Source organism: Ursus americanus, chromosome 36, assembly GCF_024610735.1.
Source record: "Ursus americanus isolate L20-20 chromosome 36, mUrsAme1.1.p, whole genome shotgun sequence".
Lineage (NCBI taxonomy): Eukaryota > Metazoa > Chordata > Mammalia > Carnivora > Ursidae > Ursus > Ursus americanus.
In genome coordinates, this window is record NC_142162.1 from 20,981,337 (window position 1) to 21,005,780 (window position 24,444).

Genomic DNA, 24,444 nt, shown 5'->3' on the forward strand with positions numbered 1-24,444 from the left:
TGGATATGCAATTGCTTCAGAACCATTTGTTGTAAAGACTATACTTTCTCAACTAAGTAGCCTTTGCACATTTGTCAAAAATCAATTGATCGTTTATATGTAGGCCTTTTTCTGAATTCTCTATTTTGTTCCATTGATCAGTTTGTCTATACCAATTCTCTATCATTTTGATCACTATAGCTATATTTTGGAAACTATATAAATCATCAAACTTTATTTTTCTTTTTCAAAGTTATTTTTGTCTATTCTAGGTCCTTTGCATTAATATATAAATTTTAGGGGCGCCTGGGTGGCACAGCAGTTAAGCGTCTGCCTTCAGCTCAGGGCGTGATCCCGGCGTTGGGGGATCGAGCCCCACATCAGGCTCCTCCGCTATGAGCCTGCTTCTTCCTCTCCCACTCCCCCTGCTTGTGTTCCCTCTCTCGCTGGCTGTCTCTGTCTCTGTCAAATAAATAAATAAAATCTTAAAAATATATATATATATATATAAATTTTAGAATCATCTTATAAATTCATCCCAAAAAAGCCTATTGGGATTCTGATGGGGATTACATTGAATTTATAGGTCAATTTGGGAAGAATTGATATCTTAAAAATATTGAGTCTTCTGATCCATGATCATAGTATCTCTCCATTTATTTAGGTCTTTTAATATTTTTCTTAAAAATGCCCTGTAGTTTTCAGTGTAACAAATCTCTCACATTTTCATTAGATTGATCTGTATGTGTTTTATATTGCTTGATGCTTTTAGAAATGATAGTTTTGGGGGTGCCTGGGTGACTCAGTCAGTTATGCATCTGACTCTTGGTTTTGGCTCAGGTCATGATCTCAGGGTCCTGAGATCAAGCCCCACACTGGGCTTCATGCTGAGTGTGGACCCTGCTCAAGATTCTCTCTCCCTCTCCCTCTGCTTCTTGCCCCTACTCATGCACACACATATGTGTGCTCTCTCTCAAAATAAGGAAGGAAGGAAGGAAGGAAGGAAGGGAGGGAGGGAGGGAGGGAGGGAGGGAGGGAGGGAGGGAGGAAGAAAGAAAGAAAGAAAGAAAGAAAGAAAGAAAGAAAGAAAGAAAGAAAGAAAGAAAGAAAGAAAGAAGTGATAGTTTTCGTTTCAAATCCCAGTTGTTCATTGTTACTATAGAGGAATACAGTTGATTTTGTATGTTAATTTACATCCTACAACTTCGTAAAACTCATTTTAATACTTTACTCTTTTGGTAGATGCCATAGGATTTTCTACATAGACATCCATGTCACTTGTAAATAAAGACAGTGTCACTTCTCTTTTCAATTTGGATGCTTTTTTTTTTTTTTTAACTGCACTGTCTAGAATCACCTATACAAAGGTGAATAGTGGTGGAGAACATACATCGCTTTTCTTAGGGAAAAGGCATTCAATCTTTCACATTAAGAGTAACGTTAGCTGTAAGTTTTTGTAAATGTTCTGTATCAGGTCAAGGAAACTCCTTGCTATTCCTAGCTTGCTGAGAGACTTTATCAAAAATAGGTGTTGGATTTTGTCAGAGGCTTTTCTGCATCAATTAAGGTCAAATGGGTATTTTTTTTTTATTAATAGGTTAAAATGGTGAATTACAGTGATTGATTCCTGCATGTATACCAACCTTGCATTCCTGGGATAAACTCCACTTGGTCATGAAACAATACCTTTTTTATATTTTGTTGGATTTGATTAGTTGAAGATGTATTAAGAATTTTTTCTTTTACATTTATGAGTGATATTTATTTTTCCTGCTAAGTGTTTGTCTGGTATTAGAGTAATACTGGCTCATATTATGAGTTAGGAGGTTTCCCCTCTTCAATTTTCTGGAAAAGTTTGTGCAGATTTGTTATTATTTCTTAACTGTTAGGTAAAATTTCCTAGTCAAACATCTGTACCTATTTTTGTTGTCGTTGTTGGAAGGTTTTTAACTATGAAATTGACTTGTTTAATAGATGTAACGATGATTCAAGTTGTTGGGTTTTGTTTTTATTTTGGTTTTTTTTAGTAAACTTTGGTACTTTGTGTCTTTCAAAAAACAATGTTCGTTTCATCTAAGTTGTGGAATGTATTGGGATAGGCTTACTCAGAATATTCCCTTTTTCTTTTAATAGCAGTAGGATCTGTCTGTAGTGATGTCAGCTTTTTCATTTGTGATATTGATAATTATAGCTTCTTTCCAGATCAGTCTGCCTGGAGGTTTATCAATTTAAGGGTCTTCTGAAAGAACGAATTTTTAGTTTTATTGATTGTTTCTACTTTTCTTTTTTGTTTTTATTGATTTCTAATGTAATCTGTATATATATTTTTTCTTTTCTTTAGTTTCACTTTCATTTTCTCTTCTTTTTCTCGTTTCCTAAGGTGGAAGGCTGAGTTTATTGATTCAAAACCATTCTTTTTTTCTGAGAGGGAATTTAGTGCTGCAGATTTACCTCAAAGAACTGCTTGCTGTATTCCAGAAAATTTTATATGTTGGGTTTTCATATTTATTTTGTTCCAAATACTTTCTAATTTTTCATTTCTTCTTTAATTCATAGTCTAGATACATTTAGAGTATTTTGTTCCCGAATATTTGAAAATTTTTCACATAGCTTCCTGTTACCGGTTTCTAATTTAATTCCATTGAGGCCAGAAATAAACTTGCACCCTTTGAAATTTATTGAGATTTGTCTTGTGGCCTAGACTATGGCTATCTTGGTGTTTCATGTGCACTTGAGAAGAAAATTTGTTCTGCTCTTGTGAGTGAACAGTGCTATAATTGGCAATCAGGTCAAATTGATCATAGAAATGTTCCGGTCACACGTGTACTGATCAACGTACTGCTGTATACTGAAGGGAGACCTACAGATAGTCTCTGGAATTCTCTCTCTCTATGCAGCTCTCTTCTGCTGGTATTCTCTTCTATAGACTCTACCTGCCTGGTCTTCCCATCCTTCCATCTCTATCTCCTCAACTCAGAGAGACCCACTGAGCCTCACGTAGGTTCTTCATCTTCACATCGCAGCCTGAAAACTCTCTCCAGGAGGTGGGCTGGGGCAAAGGGCTTACCTTTTTTGTTTTTCATCACTCAGGGAGCGTTGTTCCTCATTGCTGTCGTCATCTGTCATCATCTATAACGTTTGTTTATTTATTTCCAGCAGGAGGATAAATCCAGTCCCTGTTACCCCATCTTGGCTCCAAGGAGATGGCTCTCAGTTATGGTTTTTAACACATAGTTTAACACATTGTAAGCAGTTTGCCTTATTCAATGTTAACCTTGTAAACTTATTTGCTATATAAGTTATAGATTTCATTGTTACTATACACAAATTTTCTTAAGCATCAACTATGAATAGAATAATTTATGGGAGAGGATTGTGCAAACCTTCAGGTTTCTTTCTTTTGATCTCTCTCTCTCTCTCAAACATACCTCTAGGTCTCTTTCTCCCCAGATCCTTAGAGTTGAAATGGGATTATCAGTCACTATTTTTTGCCCAGCAAAGGGAAAGGCTTTGGTATGGCCAAGATGAAAGATTGGATAATAAATGTATGGTTGTTAGAAGGCAGCTTTCTTCAGTCATCTTTCATTAGCACTTACCAAGGGCTTCTGCTGCCACTTGGACTGACATAGAGCTGGCCATCTTTGGTGAGATAGAGCCCTGTTTGCGGAAGTTATGCCTGTTCTCTCACTTTTCTCTGCCTCTACATTTAAGAGACACATTTTCCCATTTCTGAGCATCTTGTCATATTTGGTATCATTCAAGAATCCCCTGGGATGGGTGACTTACAGGTGATGAGGCTGTGTTGTCCTAGTTTGCCCTTGCTCATTCTCCTCTCACACGTGTAGAGTATGGAAAATGAGCCATGAATACAATTTGCATGTCTCATACTCTTCTCATAAAACAAAAACCTGTGTGGATACATAATAGCAATGGTAAACATCCTTTCCTTCGCATTTCTAATTGACCCTGGAAGTCATATTCTCATAAAAACTTAACTCCCACTATGAGTTCCATTTATCCATTTATTCCACTTAACACAAGCAAATTAGATTCTCTTCTGTTTTCTTGCTCTCTTCTTTATATTCTCAGTCTACTTATGATTTATGAATTCCATTCTCTTGTTTTACTCCCTTTCCTACCTGAATCGCTAACATTGAGATGTTTACCATTTTGTTCATCCTTATTTTCTTACAAGGTTTCTGCCAGCAAGGTTAACCATCCTGTTAACCCTTCCTACTTCTCTTTATATATTCCTGTTTGCCATCTTCTTCCCTTTTATCACTGGCAGCTTTGCTAACCACCACCACTTACACATTTTAAATTTAGTCCTGTAGCATCCCTGATAGCTCATTCCAAGTGATCATAGATTGAAAATTAATGCAAAATTCCTTTATTTAGCAAAAAGAGAGTTTTTTAATTCGTAAAGCTCATCAACTTATGTAGATGTGAGTCTATCATAATCATCCTGGATACAGCTTCAGCTGTAATACTTGCAGAGCACTCTATATTGATTATGAAGGTGGTAAAAATGAAGTCATTGGTTGTGAGCATAGGTCAGGTATAAGACCATATTGACTTGGCACTAGACTAAAATTTTGATCAGCTCCAGCTGCCTTTCATTATTTTAATGTAAAATGAATACCTTTACTACTACCTGTTCCTAATGCAGCGTACTCTAGCAAAATGTCCATCAGTAGTAGCATAGATCTATGACTAAGTTCAGTAGGTATGTATTAAGTTCCTTATGCATTCAGAGCATGCAAAGATAAGCAAAGCTTCATCCTGCCTTCAGGGAGTTTAATTCAATCTAATTGGGAAACAAAACATGTACATGGATCACAGAAGTAGCTCACACTGAGCACCAGCTATGTTCAAGGCACTGGCTTAAGCACTTCTGTGTATTATCCTCTTTGATCCACATAAGAATCCTTTTTTTTTTTTTTAAGATTTTACTTATTTATTTGACAGAGAGAGACAGCCAGTGAGAGGGGGAACACAAGCAGGGGGAGTGGGAGAGGAAGAAGCAGGCTCCCAGCGGACAAGCCTGATGTGGGGCTCGATCCCAGAACGCGGGGATCACGCCCTGAGCCGAAGACAGACGCTTAATGACTACGCCACCCAGGCGCTCCTCCACATAATAACCCTATGAGGGAGATACTAGTATTTTATCCCCATTTCATATGAGAAAGGTGAGGCATAGGGAGTTTAAGTGCCCACATCAAGGTCATAGAGCTGGAAAGCCAGGGGAGACTTTTTGATAGAAGAGTAGCATGATTAGGACCTAACTTTAGGATGGATGTTCTGGGAGCCTTGCTTTGAGTGGACAGAAGTCAGAAGTTGGGGATAGAAACACAATTGCTAACACAGTTGTCCGTATTGAAATACTCCATTAATTCCCAAATCATAATGGTGGGTGGGAATGGAAGAAGACGAGATAGATTTACAGAGGTGACAAAGACAGAATTTACAGAATTTGGCAAGTAACTAAATGTTGTTGTATTGGCAGGTGTGGTACAATGATAACTTTGAGGTTTTGATATTGGTGGTATGGAGAGAATACTGATGCTGTTAAAGAATTGAGAGTGGAAAATAATCCAGGTTAGCAGTAACTTCAGGTGTGATGTTTAGAGATGCCCAAAGGCAACTGGCTTGCAGAATAGGAGTTCAAGTGATGGATCAGAGATAGGCAGGATGTAGAAATCATCCACAATAAATAGACAAAGTGGGTTTTCATGGAGGAGTGTAGAGAAATGCCCTTTTCTATGGACAGGGAGAGAAAGCAGAGCACTGTGATATAATGACATCCATAATAAAGTTCAGAGAACTGATGAACAAAAAGTATTACTATTAGAGTGAATAAAAATGTTTCTACATTTATTGACTCTCAATCTTCATCTCTTGCATTTAACCATTACACAGTAATTTTAGTCTAGTTGCATTGAATCTGATTATTTGGTTAACCTAACATCAGTTTCCATCATGAGTTACATGGGTTTAGAAAGTTGTACCAAAATGTAAAAACCTGGGGCTTTTAATAATCACACTTGAAAGAAAGCTTGGGAGTTGCATTTGTCAAGCAGCTAGGAAAACCATTCGTGCATATCGTCTGTCCAAAGCTCCATCGGCAGCCCAAATGTAAAGAACCGAAAGGTCATTCTCCTTCCCGCGGTGTGATGTTTGTTGACGTATTTTGACACGCCAGTACAACCCTGAAAGGATCTGACCTTCCTGCAGTACTGAGGGACCCAAGTTCGGTTGGGTACCTGACACTGCCTTGCTCTTTCTGCCTTTCTCCTCCTTTACAGATGAACACCAAATGAACATAAATGATTGCTTTTTAAGTTTCTCTAGTCCCTTTTCTCAGTGACCATCAAGCCAAAAATCTTAGTGGGAGCTATTAATGCTTTTAATCAAAAGAAATTAAATTCACTTTTCAGAATGATACATGTGAGTGGAGATTGTTAATCCTTGAAACAGAAAAATGAAACAAATGAGGAGGTCTCTATGCTATAATATGTTTTACAGTCTTTATCTTTGTGATAGAAACAATTTATTGGTGTTCGAATGTTTGAGGATTACCTCCAAAGTGCAAAATTAATTTACACGAAAGTAAATCTTAGGTGGCTTTTGAAGTAGTCACCTCATAGGTGATATAATGTGTTAAGGGGTTGAAGAGTTAGGTGGAGGCCAGAGAGCTGTCAAGAGAATTTTCTGTCATGTACGAATATGTTCTGTGTTAGATTTATCTACTGTGAAGTGGAGCTTTGACTAGTAACCCATATTATTTCTTAATGCCCTGTTACAGCAGTGTGGGGATGAGGATGGAGAGAAAGAATGTTTACCATTAATGAATTTCCAAAATATAAAAGTAGTAAGCTAAATGCTTTTCATCAAGAGTGGCTATTTAGAAAGGTTTTCCTGCTATCTCCACAACTAGTAAGTGTAAAATAAGTGTGACAATATTCTCCTAGCATTTAAACTGCACTCTGCAAATTGTGGAAGATTTTATGTATTTGTCATAATGTTGGAGAAAAAGGAGTATTCCAGTATTTTAGTCAAATGGTTTCCAAATGTGATAACTGTCTGCTCAATGAAATTAAGGTACGCTTGTCCAAGGTAAATATTTAGTGACGTAACCTAAAATTAGGACTGAATTTTTGCAGTACTTCGTTGTTTCACTATTCACCTATTTTGCATAGTACCTGAACTCTCCAGTAGTACCCTGGACATCACCACACGTCTTTGTTTGAATTGTTTCTCTATTTTCTCTTCCCTTTCAGATGTTGTCATGTCACTGGAAACCAATGCCCAGTACTGACAAAGCACATTTAGCTCCTTTCTAGGATTCCAGAGGCTTCAGCTCCAATTTCCTGGTATTCCTTATTCAGATTAGACCTCTAAGTTTGTGTGCTATGAGGACTGACAGCCCGGATCCTGCTCTGCCTGCCCAGGGCCTGGTCACACACACACACACACTCCATACTCCAAAGCCTGGCCCCCTCCACAGGCCCGACCTTTCAGGATTTTATGTAATTTTTCATTGACACTTATGTCTGACATTGCAGATGTACTTCTCATTGTGGAGTCTTATCTACGTCGGAATAGTTGAGAACCTCTTTTTCCTTAACTATTACATAGATTAATTCTACTTAACAATGACAGGTTTTCCTGCTGAAACGCAAGTAGCCAAATCCTTTTCTCTTTTCTAGCCATTCTCCGAGTAACATTTTAACCCCGCAGTCCGGCATGCAGGTGCACGCATGGGTACACGCGCACACATGCTCCGCTCTCACTAATTGCTTGAGTACACAGCAAATCCATTTGAGATGACAGCGAAAGGGTTAAGTTTTGACAGTCTTTTTACTGGGCTTATTAGTGACTTAATCTCTACACACTTCTTTCCTCCAAATTCACCGTGAGGTACATACACAGGCATAAATTAACCCAGTTGTTTCTAATATGATGGCATTCTATATGCATCTTTTCCCCAGAAAGTACACTACAAAGTTGTGTTGTTTTGCCAGGCTCCTGGCCTTCTTTTATAAATTCTTAGTAAAATTTCTTGCATTGTGGTAAGAAAAAATATATATATTCTATCAATTATTTTAAAAAGCAATAATTCATTATAGTTGATCATAAATGTCAGGAAGCAAAGACCCAGCTGAAGCATTTTGTCACTAATCATGCTGTTTTTCTTCTAATTAGTTAATTTACATTTTGCAAATTAAGGGTAAAATTCAGACAGAAGATAACATCATAGCTTTAACTGACCTATATTTGTATCTGCCAAATTTAAGTTAATTAGAAATGTAGATGCTGTTTGTTTTATCTGTCAGAAAAGCTCATCTTTTTTCTTAAAAAAAAAAAAAAAGTAGACACACTTTTTTTTCCCCTCAGCATTTATCATCTAAATAATAGTCTTGCCAAGATGGCAGCCTCATAATAAACTCTTTTCAGTGGAGTGATGGGTAATGAAGCTTGCTTGTGAAGGCAGCGAAAAATGTTGTCTGGCCAAATGCATGAATATGATGGCTAGAGAATCAGTGGACTTTCTCAGTCATCAATCTTTTTAGTAGCCTCTTATACATCTGAATATTTTGATAGATGATCTAATAATTGAGTTATCTATCTTTCTAACTATCAGAGTTGCATAAAAATTATTCTCACATGCTACTGAATATTAAATATATTAGGCATTCAGTAAATTTTTCATAAAAGGGCCAAAAGGTGAAAGATTTTTGTTATTCTATAAATACCTCTTAATATATTGAGTGTTAGGCTCTCTGAAATAGTCAACCCTTAATTCCCTCTGTGAGAAGTAGGTATATACTTAAAAAGGTGGACATCCCCAGTACAAGTAGGGCATGTGATAGTCACTACAGCCGTTGAAAAGTCAACCCTGGTGAACATATGGTCGCAGCTCAGTTGTGTAAAGTGGAATGAAGGTCCTTGCTGGCCTAACACCAGTGGCACATTTAATGTGGCAAAAGATTTCCAGACAAAGAAGCACAGGTGATGTAGGTGGCACAGAGTGTCCATAGGATTTTGATGTGGAAGATCATTTTGAGAGGAAGATGATCCTACCAGGAGGGGAAACTTCTGCCTACCTAGCATTTCAGCTGGTGGCCCCAAACTACTCCAGTATTCTCTTAATGCATACATAGTTCCTTCCCCCAATACGGCTTTATATTGTGTTGTGTTGTGTTTTTTGTCCTATACTACTCTGTGAAAAGCTTATCAACAAGTGTGCTCCACTGGGATTGAAAAGCAGGCAAGGGCAATTGGCAGGAGGCGTTACCAGATAGGCTTTCCCCACCCCTCTGTCCCTACTATCCACATCTTCAAGGTGACCTAGCTGTGATGACTTCCCCGGAACCACATTAAAATCGTCCTGCCCTGGAAGAGCAGACATTTGTTTGCAAGTGTGAAGGGTTACCAATCCTGTGCATCTTGAAAGGCACTCAAATGAGCAGGCCCTCGTAAATTGGATTTCTATTAGCCAGTCCTGATGGTAGCTCTTCATCAGTGGAATGGGAAGAAGTGCTATCAATAGCTCCAGTTCTAAATATCTTTTTTTTTTTTAAAGATTTTATTTATTTATTCGACAGAGATAGAGACAGCCAGCAAGAGAGGGAACACAAGCAGGGGGAGTGGGAGAGGAAGAAGCAGGCTCCCAGCAGAGGAGCCTGACGTGGGGCTCGATCCCAGAACGCTGGGATCACGCCCTGGGCCGAAGGCAGACACTTAACCGCTGTGCCACCCAGGCGCCCCTCTTTTTTTTTTTTTTTTTAATGACACACTTATTTTTGGTCTGCCTCATCCAAAATGGCGATACATGCTAAAATCACCAGAATTAATTGTGTTTAAGGTTTTGAATAAACCTTAAAATATGGACATTGGCTGTTTTTACATGCTTTTCAACTTTGAAGAGCATTTGAAACAACAGAGACATAATGGTCAGAAACAAATATGTCAAAAATGTCTTCAGCTTGCTCTCCTTACAGGTCCTCACATTGATTTCAGCTCACAGTTGTGCTATTTATAAAAGTTTGGAATGATAGACTGTCTTTCTCTTCATTTCCTGGATTGAAAATAATAATTGAGAAGGATAAAACCAATTGTGGAAATCCCTGTATGGCTTACTTCTGAGGAATTATTCCTCTCTGGTAATTTGATCTTTTTTTGGTTTCAAGAATTTTGCTTCTGTAATTTGAGGTTGGGGGGAAAGCATATTTTATTGTAGAAGCTACAACTGGAAATTTTAAACTCTTAGGTATCTATTTAAAATTATATATTTGAAACTATTTGAAATAGCCATATTGGGGAAGTTTAGGGGAGGGAATAGTCTTTTCTTAATCAAAGTAGCAAACATCTGTGTTCTTTCTAGTCTGTCTTTTGATTAGCATGGCCTCATCCATCACTGGTCTTTGATATGAACACCAAGAAGTCATGTCCTTTTGTTTTAAATGATAAATATGCCTTTGTCATGAATACTCATAGGCAACCCAGGATTTACATCTGAATTGTCAAAGTGTAACTGCCCAGCTCCTGTGATGAGTGACATTATTAGTGAAATAAAGAAGTTTTTAATTTGTCATGGATAGGCCTTAGATGGTGACATTATGAGACTATGTGGGTTTGGGTGCTAGAAAAGTTGTCCTTCCCCCACTATTTTTCTAAGATTTGTCATTTATCAACAAGAGGCAGTCTGCCGCAGGAGGCTGTCTGTGAACATTTTTACTTTAGTGCCATTAGTCTGTCTCTGTAGGTTTTATTATTTAGGCTTGATGGCCAGTAGTTCTTATCAAAACTAATACTATTTGAAGTAGTGGGTTTCTGGTGGTCAAACAACCAGTATCAGGATTTGTTCTGTCTGGCTATTATTGCCAGAGACAGTATTTTTTTTAACTTTAGCTTTATTTCAAGGTCTGTGTCAGTTCTATTTTCTAAACAAGTTTCTGTGATATCTTTGTCTCTACAAACTCACATCTACTCAAATGTATTTATGTATGCGCTGTTTATCTAAGCACATTGACATCCGCATAGTACCTACCGGCACAATCTTGTGTTAATCACCAGACCCTCAGATGGTCAAGTTGGACCGTTGTATTTGACTCTTTTACTCAGAAATTAGGACCATTAAAATTAAAAATACTGTGGAGTGTTGAACTTCTCTTGTCTGCACTGTAAAAGAAGATTTCAGCTTACACATATTTGCCTTATTTATTTCTCCATTATTAACAGGCAAATATTTTGATTATTTTAAAGTTTCATCTTGTGATACATGTTTAGATTGTTCCACGTTGGTGATAAGTATTTCGTTATAACTTACGTGTAAAAGGCATCCCACGGAGATTTGGTATTTTAACAATAGCTTAAACAGAAATTGCATTACCTTTTACATGCTTTGTCTTTATAATAGCAACACAATTGTTTTAAAGGTAGGAAGAATAAGAGAAGTTTTCATTTTCTCTTTTTTGAATGAATTGATCTCTCAAATTATCCAAAACAACCTTTAACTTAGAACGTTGACATTTGCAGGAGAGTGAAACTATATATTTTAGTTTGATTCATTCTCTCTCCACAAAATTCACTTTAAAATGGTTTCATCGTTATAACAGCCCCACTTAAATTGTTTTATTTGTAGTCATATTCCTCACCCCATGAATGTATTAATCTTGGATTTTCTTTGACTGAGTCGGAACCGAAGTGTAGCAATTATTTTTTGAAAAATATTTTTTGTGATGAATCACTCAATTCTACTCCTGAAACCAACATTACACTATATGTTAACTAACTAGAATTTAAATAAAAATTTGAAACATGAAAAAATACATGTATCTTTTGATTGCCAAAAAAAATTTTAAGATAAAAAAAATGTACTTGGTTAGAAATTAACCCTTATCATCCAGGGATTTTCTGTATCTTTTTTTTATTCTTAGTATTTCCTTGGTCACCTATTTCATGAAAAATGAAGTCTTATTGGTGTTTGCTTCCCAACAGAAAACGATCACTTAGTGACTCTAAAGCCCAGCCCCTCACTTTAATTGAGATTTTTGTACTGTAATGTAAGTGTCTGAGTTTTTGAGACCCTAAGGCTTTCACCCAACTTGAAGACAATGATGCCAGTGAGCTTCTGTCCAGAGTTAATCAGCTGCAGAATTTGTAAACTGCACATGTGTCAAAGTTGAAAATGTTAGCACTCTAATAGAAGCTTGAAAAGGTTAGATCTGATAAAAGCCGTCAGCAGTTAAAGAAAGTGATTTATGGGATTGTAATGACACAAAATGCCTCATTTATCACTCATCTATAGATAGGTTAAGGTTCCTGTGTCATACTTTTAAAAACTTGACCACTAAGAATTGTCAAAATAGGTACTTAATTGCCCTTCATCCTTTTCCTTTTGAATTTATTTCATTTGAGTTTGGTAATTTTATCTACGATCACTTTACTGTCGTTTACTTCATATGGTTCCATTTAAAGTCATTCATATTTTGGATGTTCAAAAACTGTACATTACTGATCTTTTTGAAGTTTTATTAGCTAAAGCTGTTGCAAGGAAAGACTCAGTCAATCTTATATATGTTAATTTACTTTTTTGTTTAGCACGAATACTGTGGAGATATATGAAAGTTTCATTTTCTCTTTTCAAACACTTGTAATTTTCATTAGCATTTTATAATCCTCTAAATTTTCTATATATCTCTCCTTAAAAAGTACAACATTAGATTTTAAAAGACAGAGCCATCAATTGGTTTACCGTCCTAGTAACTCAACTTAATATTTAAGCTCCACACAAATTAAATTTAATGAAAACCTGCCTGTCTGCTTAAATGATCCTTTAAAAAAAAAAAAAAAAAAAAGGAGGGGGCAGCTAAAAACAAAAGTTAAGAGACATGCCAGCTTGTATTTCTTTCTTAGATTGATTTAAAAATAATTATTTCTTTATACATTCTAAGAAAAGTATTTGTAAGGTTGGAATTGCTAGACATTTATTTGCTTATTTGATGTCATTTAGTTTATGCGTAAATATGTTAACACTGTTAAATAAAAACTATTGTAGAAACTGCCAATATATCAAAGTAATGTTATAAAGCACCCATTTTAGGCAGGATTATTACAGTTTCAGGCTCTCTAGTATGAAGGGTGGAATTGTTTAATGGCTTTTTGGAAATTATTCAGATCATAAATAGGCCTAAGTGTCTGTTCCCCCCCTTTGCCTCCCTATAGCCAAAAATTAATTTGAAAATTTTGACAGGTTTCACTTTCTCAGCTGTGCATTATACTTTCTTCAACAGGGACGTCCCAGGTTTAATTTAAAAAGAAGTCAGAGCTGTTTCTTCAACAAGGCAAAGTCATGAAAATAAATGGGGAAAAGAGAAACTGCCCTAGGAAAGAGAAACTTGAGACATCATAGCCAGATGCAGTTGACCTTGTTGTACCTCGATTCCATCAAATGGACTATTAAAAAACATTTTTTTTAGACAGTCATTGAAAGTTGAATATGGATCCGTATGAATTCTTAACACCAAGAAATGACTGTTAATTTTGTTAGGCATGACAGAGCCATTCTGGTTATGTAAGAAAATGTCCATTTTTTTTTTTTCCAAAGAGTACATATGAGAACATGTAGGGATGGAGTGACTTAAGAGCCTGGGATTTCTTTTAAATTTCAGCAAAATAAATACAAAAGGTGAGAGAGAAATTTAAAGGGGGAATATAAGATCTGCAAGATGAATATTTAGTGAGGGAGTTAGTTCTTTTTATACATTCCAAAATTTTTATAGCAAAACCCAAAAGAGTCAGGGAGATTCTCAGATCAATCTTGTCCAAAAGTATTCTACAATTATAACATCCTACATTTTCTAATATTTTCTTGCTGCCAATCTTAATTTAAGATGACACAGTAAATCTAAAAATGATTTTTTTTTTAATTTCCAAAGTTTATCCAAAAAAACTCATCTCATTGGCTGAGATCAAATCCAATTACAATATTTTAACACCCGTTAGCAAGCCTGGTCTCTTCTGATATAGTAAAGGGCTAAGAAATTCTGCACGTTGATTCAAATATGACAGAAGTATTAGCATACTTCTTTGTGCTCTGAAAGTGTATGGTTCCTAAATGGTATCGTGAACAATTTTTGTTTGTTTAAAGAAGATCATAATAAATATATAATTTCTGTTCTGTATTCCTCCTGGCAAACAAATATTAAAGCATTTGTAACTCTTATATTTTAAGCTTTGTTTTTTATCATTATTTACAAAAGCATTTTTCTTAAATTGCAAATATAGTTTCCCAACTTAAGGAATATCAAACTAAATGTATGTCTTTCTAGATGCATCTTTGTTCATAAAAAAAAAATGTGTACATTTAAATTAAAATCTTAATTCTTCTATGATTTTAAAAGTTTGTTACTTGGTTATCTTTAGACTTGTAGACAGTATTTTTATTTTTTAAACAACAGCAACAAAACAAAGCCCAAAGATCTCAAACGCTTAAGAATTTACATTGATTTGAAGAAAATGTGTTCTTAATATGAATTTATCATTTACCCTATTTGAATTAAGGGATAGTTAACCAAAAGTATTTTTCTATTTTTATAGATCATTTACATTTATTAAGGCAACATAGGAAGCCCCATTTCAACTGAACCTTCCAGAGATTAATCATTTTATTTGAAGGAGTTCTGTTGTTATTTTTTCAAATCCCCTGATTAGGAAAAATTTGTATCGTATGTGTTTATATAATCACAGGAGTCAAAATTGTCTCAATCTATGAATCTTAATAGTTTGCTCTTGTAACAACTATGAGGAAATGTATTAAAATGCCTTAATTACAGGGCAAGAAAAAGAGAAAGCACAGTCTTTTGCATATGATCTTTCAATTGTTCACCAAAGGATAAAGAAAGCATTCAAGCGTGGTTTCAAGAACTGTCAGCATTAAGAAAATGCAAGGTACTTTGTAGAGCCTTAAAGACCTTTCTGGGAAATAGATTTAATTAAAAAGTAAAATAGACTTTTCATTTTAAAGAAATCTTTAAAATGTTATAAAATTTCATAATGTTAATATATTAATAAGGGTATTATCTTCTTATCCCAGATGAGAAAAAGTCATCCATGAAGCTATTATATTTGATTCACACAATGGTGGATCCTATAAATATTTTTCTTTAAGTTTGATTTAAGAGTGAGAATTATAATGCATATTGAATTATATAATAATTTTAAAAGACCTTCTCTGTCTGATTCACATATGCTGACTCAATCTCATCTGTAAATTAGGAACATCTAGTAGTCTGCTGCTAGTAACAGTAGTCCTTTTGCCAGCATTAAAGTTCAAAATGATCCAAAAAATTGATTTTGGCCCTGTTTATCTTAATTAACATGTTCAGATATGCATTGTTCCCTGTTAGTACAACACCAATCCTCTGTAGTCAGTAGAATTCCAGAGGCACCCTGTTCCTTCCCTTTAACTTCTACATTAAAACAAAGCAAAAGACATATTTATTTCCCATTGAGTTGAGTCAAAAAGCCTAATTAACAGTATGTCTCCGAGTCGCGTTAAACTAGAGAAGGTTAACCTGACTATGTGATAAGAAGCTGTCTATAAATAACCCCAGCCTGTCCTTTAGAGCTTAGCTTCAGCCAGTTCTACCTCTGTCAAGGTTTTGGGAACTTGTCTGCTCTTACCAAGCCTGCACACGTCAGTATTTTCTGGCTACTTCCAAGCGCCCAATGTATTCACGTTTAAATTGTCTTCATTTCAGGACGCCTCATTCAAAGACAGATCAATCTCAGAAGGTTGTGTTTTTAAGTAATTACTTGTTCCTTGAGAAACCGTTTCCGGACCAGTGTTGTTATTTTTGCAACTAGTCATTGACCAATGTGTTCACTGTTCAACATTTAAAAAAAAAAAAAAAAAAAGATTAACTCGGCAGGTTATTTAAGGACCTTATTAAAATCTCCAGTGCCTAGGCTTCTGTTTAAAATGACACCGTAGAACAACAGATGCATAGTACAGAGACTGGCTTCCAGTTCAGCTCACAAAGATGTAGCCACTAAAAATGTCTGCTCCGTGTTTCCGTTAACTTGAGTTTCTCAGCTTAAATTATTATTCTGCAAAAGATAGCGTGAACTACTTTGTTCCTAAATAGTCATACAGTAGATTGAGTAGTACTTGAAGATTTGTTGCATTTTGAATGTGGGAAAAATAATGCCTCTGTGTGATAATGAGTATATGATTTGCATGTGCGTTGTGTAATTCACAATATACATATGCATTCATCATGTTATTCTTTGCAATATGATGAATTATGTCAGTTTATTGCATATGTCTGCATGTACCTCATCTCTTAATTAAAGCATTAATCACTAAAATTACCAAAGATACAGAGTTTTACAGTACTTTTAAAATTTAACGTTGATCTTTGCATAGTAATACACATATTATTTCTAATTGGTAGACTATACTAAGACATTTTAAGTAAGGATTTCTGTGTTATGATTCTATCATATCAATTATTTTAAATATGCTTGTCTTAATATATACTTACAACATACTTTTTAACCATTTTAAATCATTTTTATTTGAGATTAATTTCCTAAATCACTTGAATTACCAAAGACATACATATGTGCGTATATATATATGCATATTATATGATCAGCTTTAAAGCCCAAGAGACTATATATATGTCTTTCTGTACCTTCACATTTTAAAGTTGATCTTTGCATAGTCATATACATTATTCTAACTGGTAGACTGTGATAACACATGTTAATTGAAGATTCCATGTTATGATCCTACCACATCAGCATTAGATATTTTAATATATATTTGCCCCCCCCTTTAGCAATCATGTTGTTTAATAATTCTTTCATTCAGATTCATTATACTTGATGTTACTTTTCCAGCACCTGGTATTATTTATTTATAAGTAATAAACACTTGCTAATCCTGTGACTCAATCATTTAGAAATCCATACCTTCAGAACAGAATAAAAAATTGTGAGGCTTGGAAGGAAAGATTTGGAGGAAAAGATACCACCCAAGCACAGAATTAAGCTGTTAAGACTTTGGTGTTAACAAAAGAGGGAGGCAAGGCACATGTTGCCGCATCCCTGCTCATTAACCCATTGAACATTTCTTTGCACAATATTTTACTCACTTAAGCCCTAAACTATTACTGTAACATTACCACCATCTTTCTTCTCAGCCCAAGACCTTGTTGTATGCTTCTCTGAGAAGAAAGAGGCCTCCCACGCATGACTTCTTGAAGCTACCCCCATTTTTCTGTCTGTTTTTGCTCATTCTCTCCCCTTATGTCATATGAAGAGGATTTCTGATTCCTTCTTCCATTTCTCAGTTTTCCCTCTTCCCCAGAATTCCAAGTTTTGGCCATGTTTTGAAAGTCATCCTTGCTTTATACCCTAGAGCTACGAACTTGTTTCTTTCTTCCCTCTGTCACCCAGCATCTTGATATTTATTCATCCTGGCGGCGTCTACTTTCACACCCATGTAATGCTAAAGAATTTGACATCCTCCCTTGTTTTCAAAGCCGCTGAGGCATGTATCTGATTTGATCCTGTGTACCATTGTCCTGGCAGGGACTATCTGGGATGCTACCTCCAGAATTATGAGGTACCTGTGAACACATCCTCTCCAACTCCCTTTTCTCCAAGGTGTCTCTTGTGTTCTGCCCTGTTATTGTCTGGGTCAATTAGTTACAGTCCAATTAGTTACCATCCAATTAATGACTGTCCACTCCCGGTAGGCAGTTATGGGATCAGACCACTGAACAAGTCATTTGGGCAACCCTAGCCTGCTTGAGTCAGACAACCATTGCTGAATCAGTCCATTGTATCCAGAAATGTAAGGTCTTTTAACACAAATGGGAAGACCCATATTGATGGCTCCTTGAAACGTTATCTTACTTGATTTCTAAGGCACCATATTCTCCCAACCTTGGTGGTCATTCCTTTGCAATCTCCATTTGTGGTCCCTCCTCTTCTACCTGTTCTCTTAATGTTGGAGTGTCCCAGAGCTTAGTGTTTGGTTCTTCTCTATATTCTTTTCCTTGGTTTTTTTCTTCCAGCCTTATGACTTTAAATGCCATCTGTATACTAATACTACTCAAAGTTTTATGTTTCCATCCCGGACCTCTCCCCTGAACTTCAGATCCATTTACCTAACTGCCTATTCAACATCTCTACTTGGATATGTAGTAGACATCTCAAACTCAGCATGCCAACTCTGAATTCCAGATATCCCTAAAGATTCCCCCACGCCCCCCAGTTAATGATAACTCTGTCCCTCTATCCTTAGAATCATTCCTGTTTCTTTCTCTTACACTTTACTTCTGATCTTTCTGGAAATTGTGTTGATTCTACCTTCAAAAATATATCCAGAGTCCAACTATTTTTCACTCTCCTCTCTGCTACCACTTGGTCCAAATCACCGTCATCTCTGTCCAGGACTGCTAAAGTACCTTCCTAACTGATCTCCCTTTTCCCACCCCCACCCTCCTACAGTCTTTTCTCAACATAGCATCCAGATCACCAAATAAAAGTCAGACAATGTTAATCCTCTACTAAAAAATCTTGCAGGGGTTCCCCAATTGACCCAGAATAAGAGCCCAAGTCCTGACATTGGCCTTCACAGCCCTGCACGCACCCTCCAGTCATTGCTGTGGCTTCATCTCCTACCACATTCCTCCCATTCTGCACCAACCACCCTGGCCTCTTTGCTGTTCCTCTAGCTAGATGGGTACATTTTTGCCTCAGGCCCTTTGCACTGAATGTCCCCCTTGCAAGAAACACTTTCCCTAGATACATACTTTGTTCAGTGTCAAAAGTCAGATGCAGTGTCACTTCTGAGGTTTACCCTGACCACTCCCCTAACAGTCTCCCCCTTCCTTTCTGCTTTGTGTCCCTCCATAGTCCTTTTCACCTTCTAACACGATCTGGACTATCTCTTGTTTGCCCCACTAGAATTAAAGTTCTTCAAGGGCAGGGATTTTTGTCTGTTTTGTTTACTCCTGTATCCCTAAGACTAGAACTGTGCCTGGCACTTAATAAAGCTCTTAATAAATATTTGCTGAATAAATGAATAGGTCTTTCTTGAACAAGCATGGTGTATTTTTAAATGTAAATATCATATATCAATGTTAATGACACAAGTTATTCACATTATCAGCATTCAGTTTCCTGAAGTTTCTGACACTTGGAAGGAAGGTGTCAAATCTAATGTATTTGTAAGAGAAATAAAGAGTTATCAGTCTTTCAGGGTTTATAGTTTGAAGAAAACAGGCAATCCCCTCTCTCCGTTGCTTTTATTTTACCAGGAAGCTCTCTGCCGTTTGGGGGAGAAATAATGCCAACTTTTAAAAAAGAATTAGTGGTATTGTTTCATATACCATTAGTAGGTTTGGAGGCGATATTACAGCTAATTTATCAAACCCTTTATGAGAAATGCACACTGTGACACTTGTTAACTATTACTAGCACGTATCGAGCTTCAAAATTAATTATGCAAATATTCCAAATGTTACCAAATTTAAAATAAAGCAGAAGATGGGATCTTGGAGCCAAGTGGAAATAAGTATGCATCCTCCTATTTCCATTTTGATTACAGAGAATTATACAAAACTATTTCATTGAATTTAAAAGATCCATAGTGTTGGCCCTCTCTGCATATACCACAGCCAACAAAAATTGAGAAATTAATATTCCAAATGAAATATCATGCAAAGTCTTATTCTTTTTTTAAATTTGATTTGAATATCCATCTAAAGTGCTATATTTACTATACAAATCCACATTTGTTAGCAAAAATAATTATATTTTGTATGGGAAAAGAATTTGCTTGGGTCAGAGTTTCGTTGAATACTATTGGCTGAAAATGTTCCCCCAGAAACGGTTGGGTGGCCAAAATCTTTCCCAAGATTTGGGAAAATGTTGCCCGCTACATTAAAATTTCAAAGGCTCTGAGAAGTTCTATAGCAAGGAGATTTGTGGATCATCATTAATTTTACATTTCTTAAGCTTATTTGACCAAAGGATCACCTCTTGCATCTAATATCTGTGTCCCCTTTGGAATACTCTCTTGGGAACTCTTGTGTGGGTCTACTGATGGGAGGTAATAATCAAATCAATGGTGGGATTTGAGAGAGGTGGGGAGAAAGGAGGTGTGCTACTGCTTCTGAGCTGTCTATAAGGACATAAATAATACATCCAGCAGGCACCCTAACCAGCCATCCTTCTGAAGGTTGAGAAGCCCAGATGGCATCTGCTTGGACCAGAGGTCGCAAAGTGAAACATTCACAAGGGGGCCAGGCAGACCCCTTAAAGGGAAGCTCTGTTGAAGTTGAGAACCAGTAGTGCTTTGACATGGAGCAGCCAGCACTCAGTCTCAGTCTACGGTGGCCATGTAGGTGTAATGGGCCCAGTTTGGCCAGATCTTCCAGTGCTTCAAACCATATTGAAAGTTCAGATTTTTATGTTCAGTCTCCTCCATTTTGAATGATGTTAACTAATCCCATTTTTAAAAGAACCCTGGAGGCCAAACAAAATACATCGCAGGATCTCTCCCAGGGTGTGACTTCCACCTTAAGAGGAATTGGCCGAGCAGCATTAAAAGGGGAGGCATGTGGGGTGACCTCAGATGCACTCTTGCTACAGACATGAGATCCCTGTAGAAACAAAATAACCTTACCTTCAGTAGTTTTGAGACTGGAATATTTCCAACTGGGTCTAAATCTCTTCTGTCTGAAAAACCTTAAGGGCCCGTTTATTTCACTGCTTCATCAAATAGTTATGATGATAATTTAATATTTGTAAAGCATGTTCGCAGTTTACAAAGTCCCAACATTGGAAAATAAAATGATGTTCTCTAGGTGTATTAGTCTGCTAGGGCTGTCATAACGAAATATCACAGACTGGGTGGTTTAAACAACAGAAATTAATTCTCTCACAGTTCTGGAGTCTGGAGTCTTGAGATCCAGGTGTAGGCAGGGTTGTTTCCTTCTGAGGACTGTGAGGAAAAGATTTCTTCCAGGTTTTTCTCCCTGGCGTGTAGATGGCTGTCTTCCTGTCTTTGAATCAGCTCTCCTCTGTACATTTCTGTGTCCAAATTTCCTCATCTTATAGGGACACCCGTCTTACTGGATTAGGGCCCACTCTAACGACCTCATCTGACCTAATTATCTCTGTAAAGATCCTATCTCCAAATAGGGTCACATTCTGAGGTAATGGAGATTGGGACATCAACATATGAATTGGGGGGGGGCCTACAATTCAGCCCATAACACCAGGAAAGAACTTTCTAGAAAAAAAAGGACTCTCGGTTATTTTGTTTTGTTTTTTGGGTACCCGAACATTGGATACAAATTGTAACCACAAAATTTTATACTTAAGCCAGGAAATTTTTTTCCGTGGACTGAGAGGGAAAGAGTAAATGAAACCAAGTATCCAAAGTTTTATATAGTCACCCATAGAAAACAGCATGTGTATGTGAGAGGTACTAGGAAAGGAAGGATTCAAGCTATAGATCCATTTATCCGAACCACTGTCAAACACCCAACCAGATGAGACAAGTTGGAACACGTATCTAATAAACATGTAAATATAGTATGAACTGAATACTGTGATCCAAAAAGAGAGATGAAAGCTTACCATTAAATGTTCTAATGCATAAATGTTCTTAGGATCTCTAAGTTTATGCAAGCAATTCATTTTTCGTTCATGTTTCGCATTATTTTCTCTTGTTTTAGTGTTCCTTCATATACAGGAAAACAACACCAAAAAAATCAGTACACTTTTAGATTTTTAATGGCCAACATAGAAAGAAGGTAACAAATAAAACAGATTCTTGAATTCAGCATCGATTATGTAAACTTTTTTCAAATCAGCTTCGATTTCAGCTTTGTTTTCTGAGTTCCTTGCTCACAGTTTTCTTCCCACCTTCATAGATTTCTGAGACCCCAATGTGCTTGAGTTGAAACATCCTTCTGGAGCCTTCCTATTGTTTCTTTCCCTATATGAGATAAGTATTTCCAAATACGGACTAATTTTCCTTCAAAACTGTAGCAGATTGCTAAAATTCACTCATTCACGTAGTAATTCATTTATTCCTTTCACACATGCTGTGTGCTAGGTTGGTACTCAGGTAGGCATGAAGGATCACATAAGCATGGCTCCTAACCTCAGGGAGCTCACAGTCTGGTAAAATGAACAAAAATATAAAGCAGTTTGTGTGTTAAGTGCAGTAGCTATTGGCATGGGGTCCCCAGAATGGGAGTAATCACTCAAGCCAGAGTAAGTGGGAAAGCCCCAAGCTGGGTCATAAGAAAGGCACAGTAATTTTCTAGGTAAGTGGTTAAAAGGCAGACCGAGTTGTCTGTTGCAGAGGTGCAGAAGCATGAAAATGCATGGTGTATTTAGGGAATTGTAGGTACTTGGCATCTCTGAAGTATAAATTGTGTGTCGGGAAATAAATAACTAGAGGAGTGGAGACTGGAGAAATAGGAGCCAGGTCATGAAGGGCGTTTGGAGAAATCACATGGGCATAGGGGAGCCTTGGAAATATTTTAATCAGGAAAGTAGCATTTTTAAAAGAGCATATGGAGAGCAGTGTGAGGGAAGAATTGGAAAGAAAACACACTGAGAGTTAAGGTACTATTGCAAATCCATTTTAAGAAATAAGAGACAGAACAAAAAAAGAAATACGAGGCAGTAGATGAGGTGTTTTTGAAGAGGGTAGACCCAAGAGCCAGGATACCACCCAGTAGCCTGGCTCTGCCACTTATTAGCCATGAAACCTTGGGCCAGTCCCTTAACTTCTCTGAGACTCAGTTTCCTTATCTCAATAATGGGGATAATAATAGACTGCACTTTCTAGGATGCTGCGAGAATTAAATGGGTTTATATGCATGAAGTATTTAGACCCATGCCTAGCACATAGTAATCACTCAATATCTGTTAGCTTTCAATATTGTCATTAATTATCAGTAATGGCTAGGACCAGGACTAGGATAGATGATAAATTTGAAGCACATTAAAACGGGAGAACTCAAACGAGTAAGGTTGCAGAGGAGGGTGCTCAACCCATTCATAGCCTGCCACGTGGCGTGAACATCTAAAGATAGCTTGTGTTCTCCGGAGTTCCTTCCTGATACCAAGTTCTAACTGTACAGCTTTTAAATTTTAATTGAATCAAATTCAGTCGCCCAAACAGCCCCAGCATTTCTGCCTCTCCGTCAGTGCTTGCTGCTCTTAGGATCCCTGTCACCTCTATGCATGAGACCTGATAATGGGGTGAGCACACACCCTCTGTGTCCCGTAGCATAAGAGAAACCACAAGGCAATACAAGAATCCCATTGCCTTAAATATTTTTCATTCTAAAGAAACACTTTACATTTTGATTTTTTTTAAAAAAACCAGTGAAAATTGTGGTTTTCTTTCTTTTTCCCTGAATTTACTGAGCCTTGGAGAAATCCATCACCAGATGATTAACAGCAGGAATTTTGCAATTTTCTCTCTCTCTGTTTAATGGGAAAAATCAAAGTGTTTGGCCCTCTAATCTGATATTTGTAAAAAGGAATTCTGCAGTGAGAAAAAAGACCCACTTTCTCTGCGGGCTTTTCAGAGTGACATCTGCTTCAATGAAGACAGCAGCTGGCTGCCGAGGGCCTCTCCCAGACTCTGTGGTCCGTACCCACAGGGCTGTTGGTTATCCTGGTTTCTTCAGAGGGGAGCAAACATTAGCCGGCCATGCTACTAGCATTCTTTCCATATTTGGTCAAGAAGCCAGAGGACTGTAGGGTCTGAATACCTCTTCTAACTGCATCTAAAGAACCAGGTCTCCCTCAGGGTATGGCAGGATGGTCTGGTTGAGTAAGAACATCCTACTTTCTTTCCCTGTCTAATGTGCCCAATTAATGAAAGCTGCCTGAGGGCAGGCTTCACTCACTGAATAGATAGATACACATTGAGCTTCTCCTGTGTTCACCATTCTGGGCACTGGCAGTAAAGCAATGAACAAAACAGGTATGAGCTCTGTCCTTAGGGAGCTTGTATTATTATGGGAAAGACAGAAAATAAGCAAGTAAATGAACACCTTCTTTTCAAATCTTGATAAGGGGATCAGGGAAGGTCTTCCCGACCAACTGTGGTAAAATACATCTCGATAAATGAGTTGAATTGCATTCTACCCAATTGAATTGGGTCCCTCTGTGCTTCAAATGTAGACTGAGACTTTGAAGCCTTCAAGTGTCCTGCCATTTTGTGCACAGCTTTTTAAGCCCCTGTGTAATTTGAGGCATTGGATATTTTAGCTGTAGGGTAATCTCTGCGGTATGAAGCTTTTCTGGTAAAAGATGGCTGTCGACCTGAATGCTGTAGTATCTAGCTTCCTACATCCCCAGAGTCGCCGAGCACCTATAATCCCATTTCCCACTGCTTCTGTA

At 37.1% G+C, this 24,444-nt stretch overlaps 1 protein-coding gene across 3 annotated transcripts in view; it reads left to right on the forward strand.

The window, feature by feature from the left end:
• Positions 1-24,444, forward strand: part of CDIN1 (CDAN1 interacting nuclease 1) — a 206,722-nt gene that overhangs the window by 119,398 nt on the left and 62,880 nt on the right. Inside the window, exon 11 of one of the 3 annotated variants that reach the window (XM_087859218.1) lies at positions 13,278-14,177. The exons of the other annotated variants lie outside the window; for them this stretch is intronic. Within the exon in view, the coding sequence (XP_087715344.1) occupies positions 13,278-13,299 (22 nt within the window). The 3' untranslated portion in view covers positions 13,300-14,177. Of the gene's footprint in view, positions 1-13,277; positions 14,178-24,444 lie in introns of those variants that run through there. 3 annotated transcript variants of the gene reach the window in all.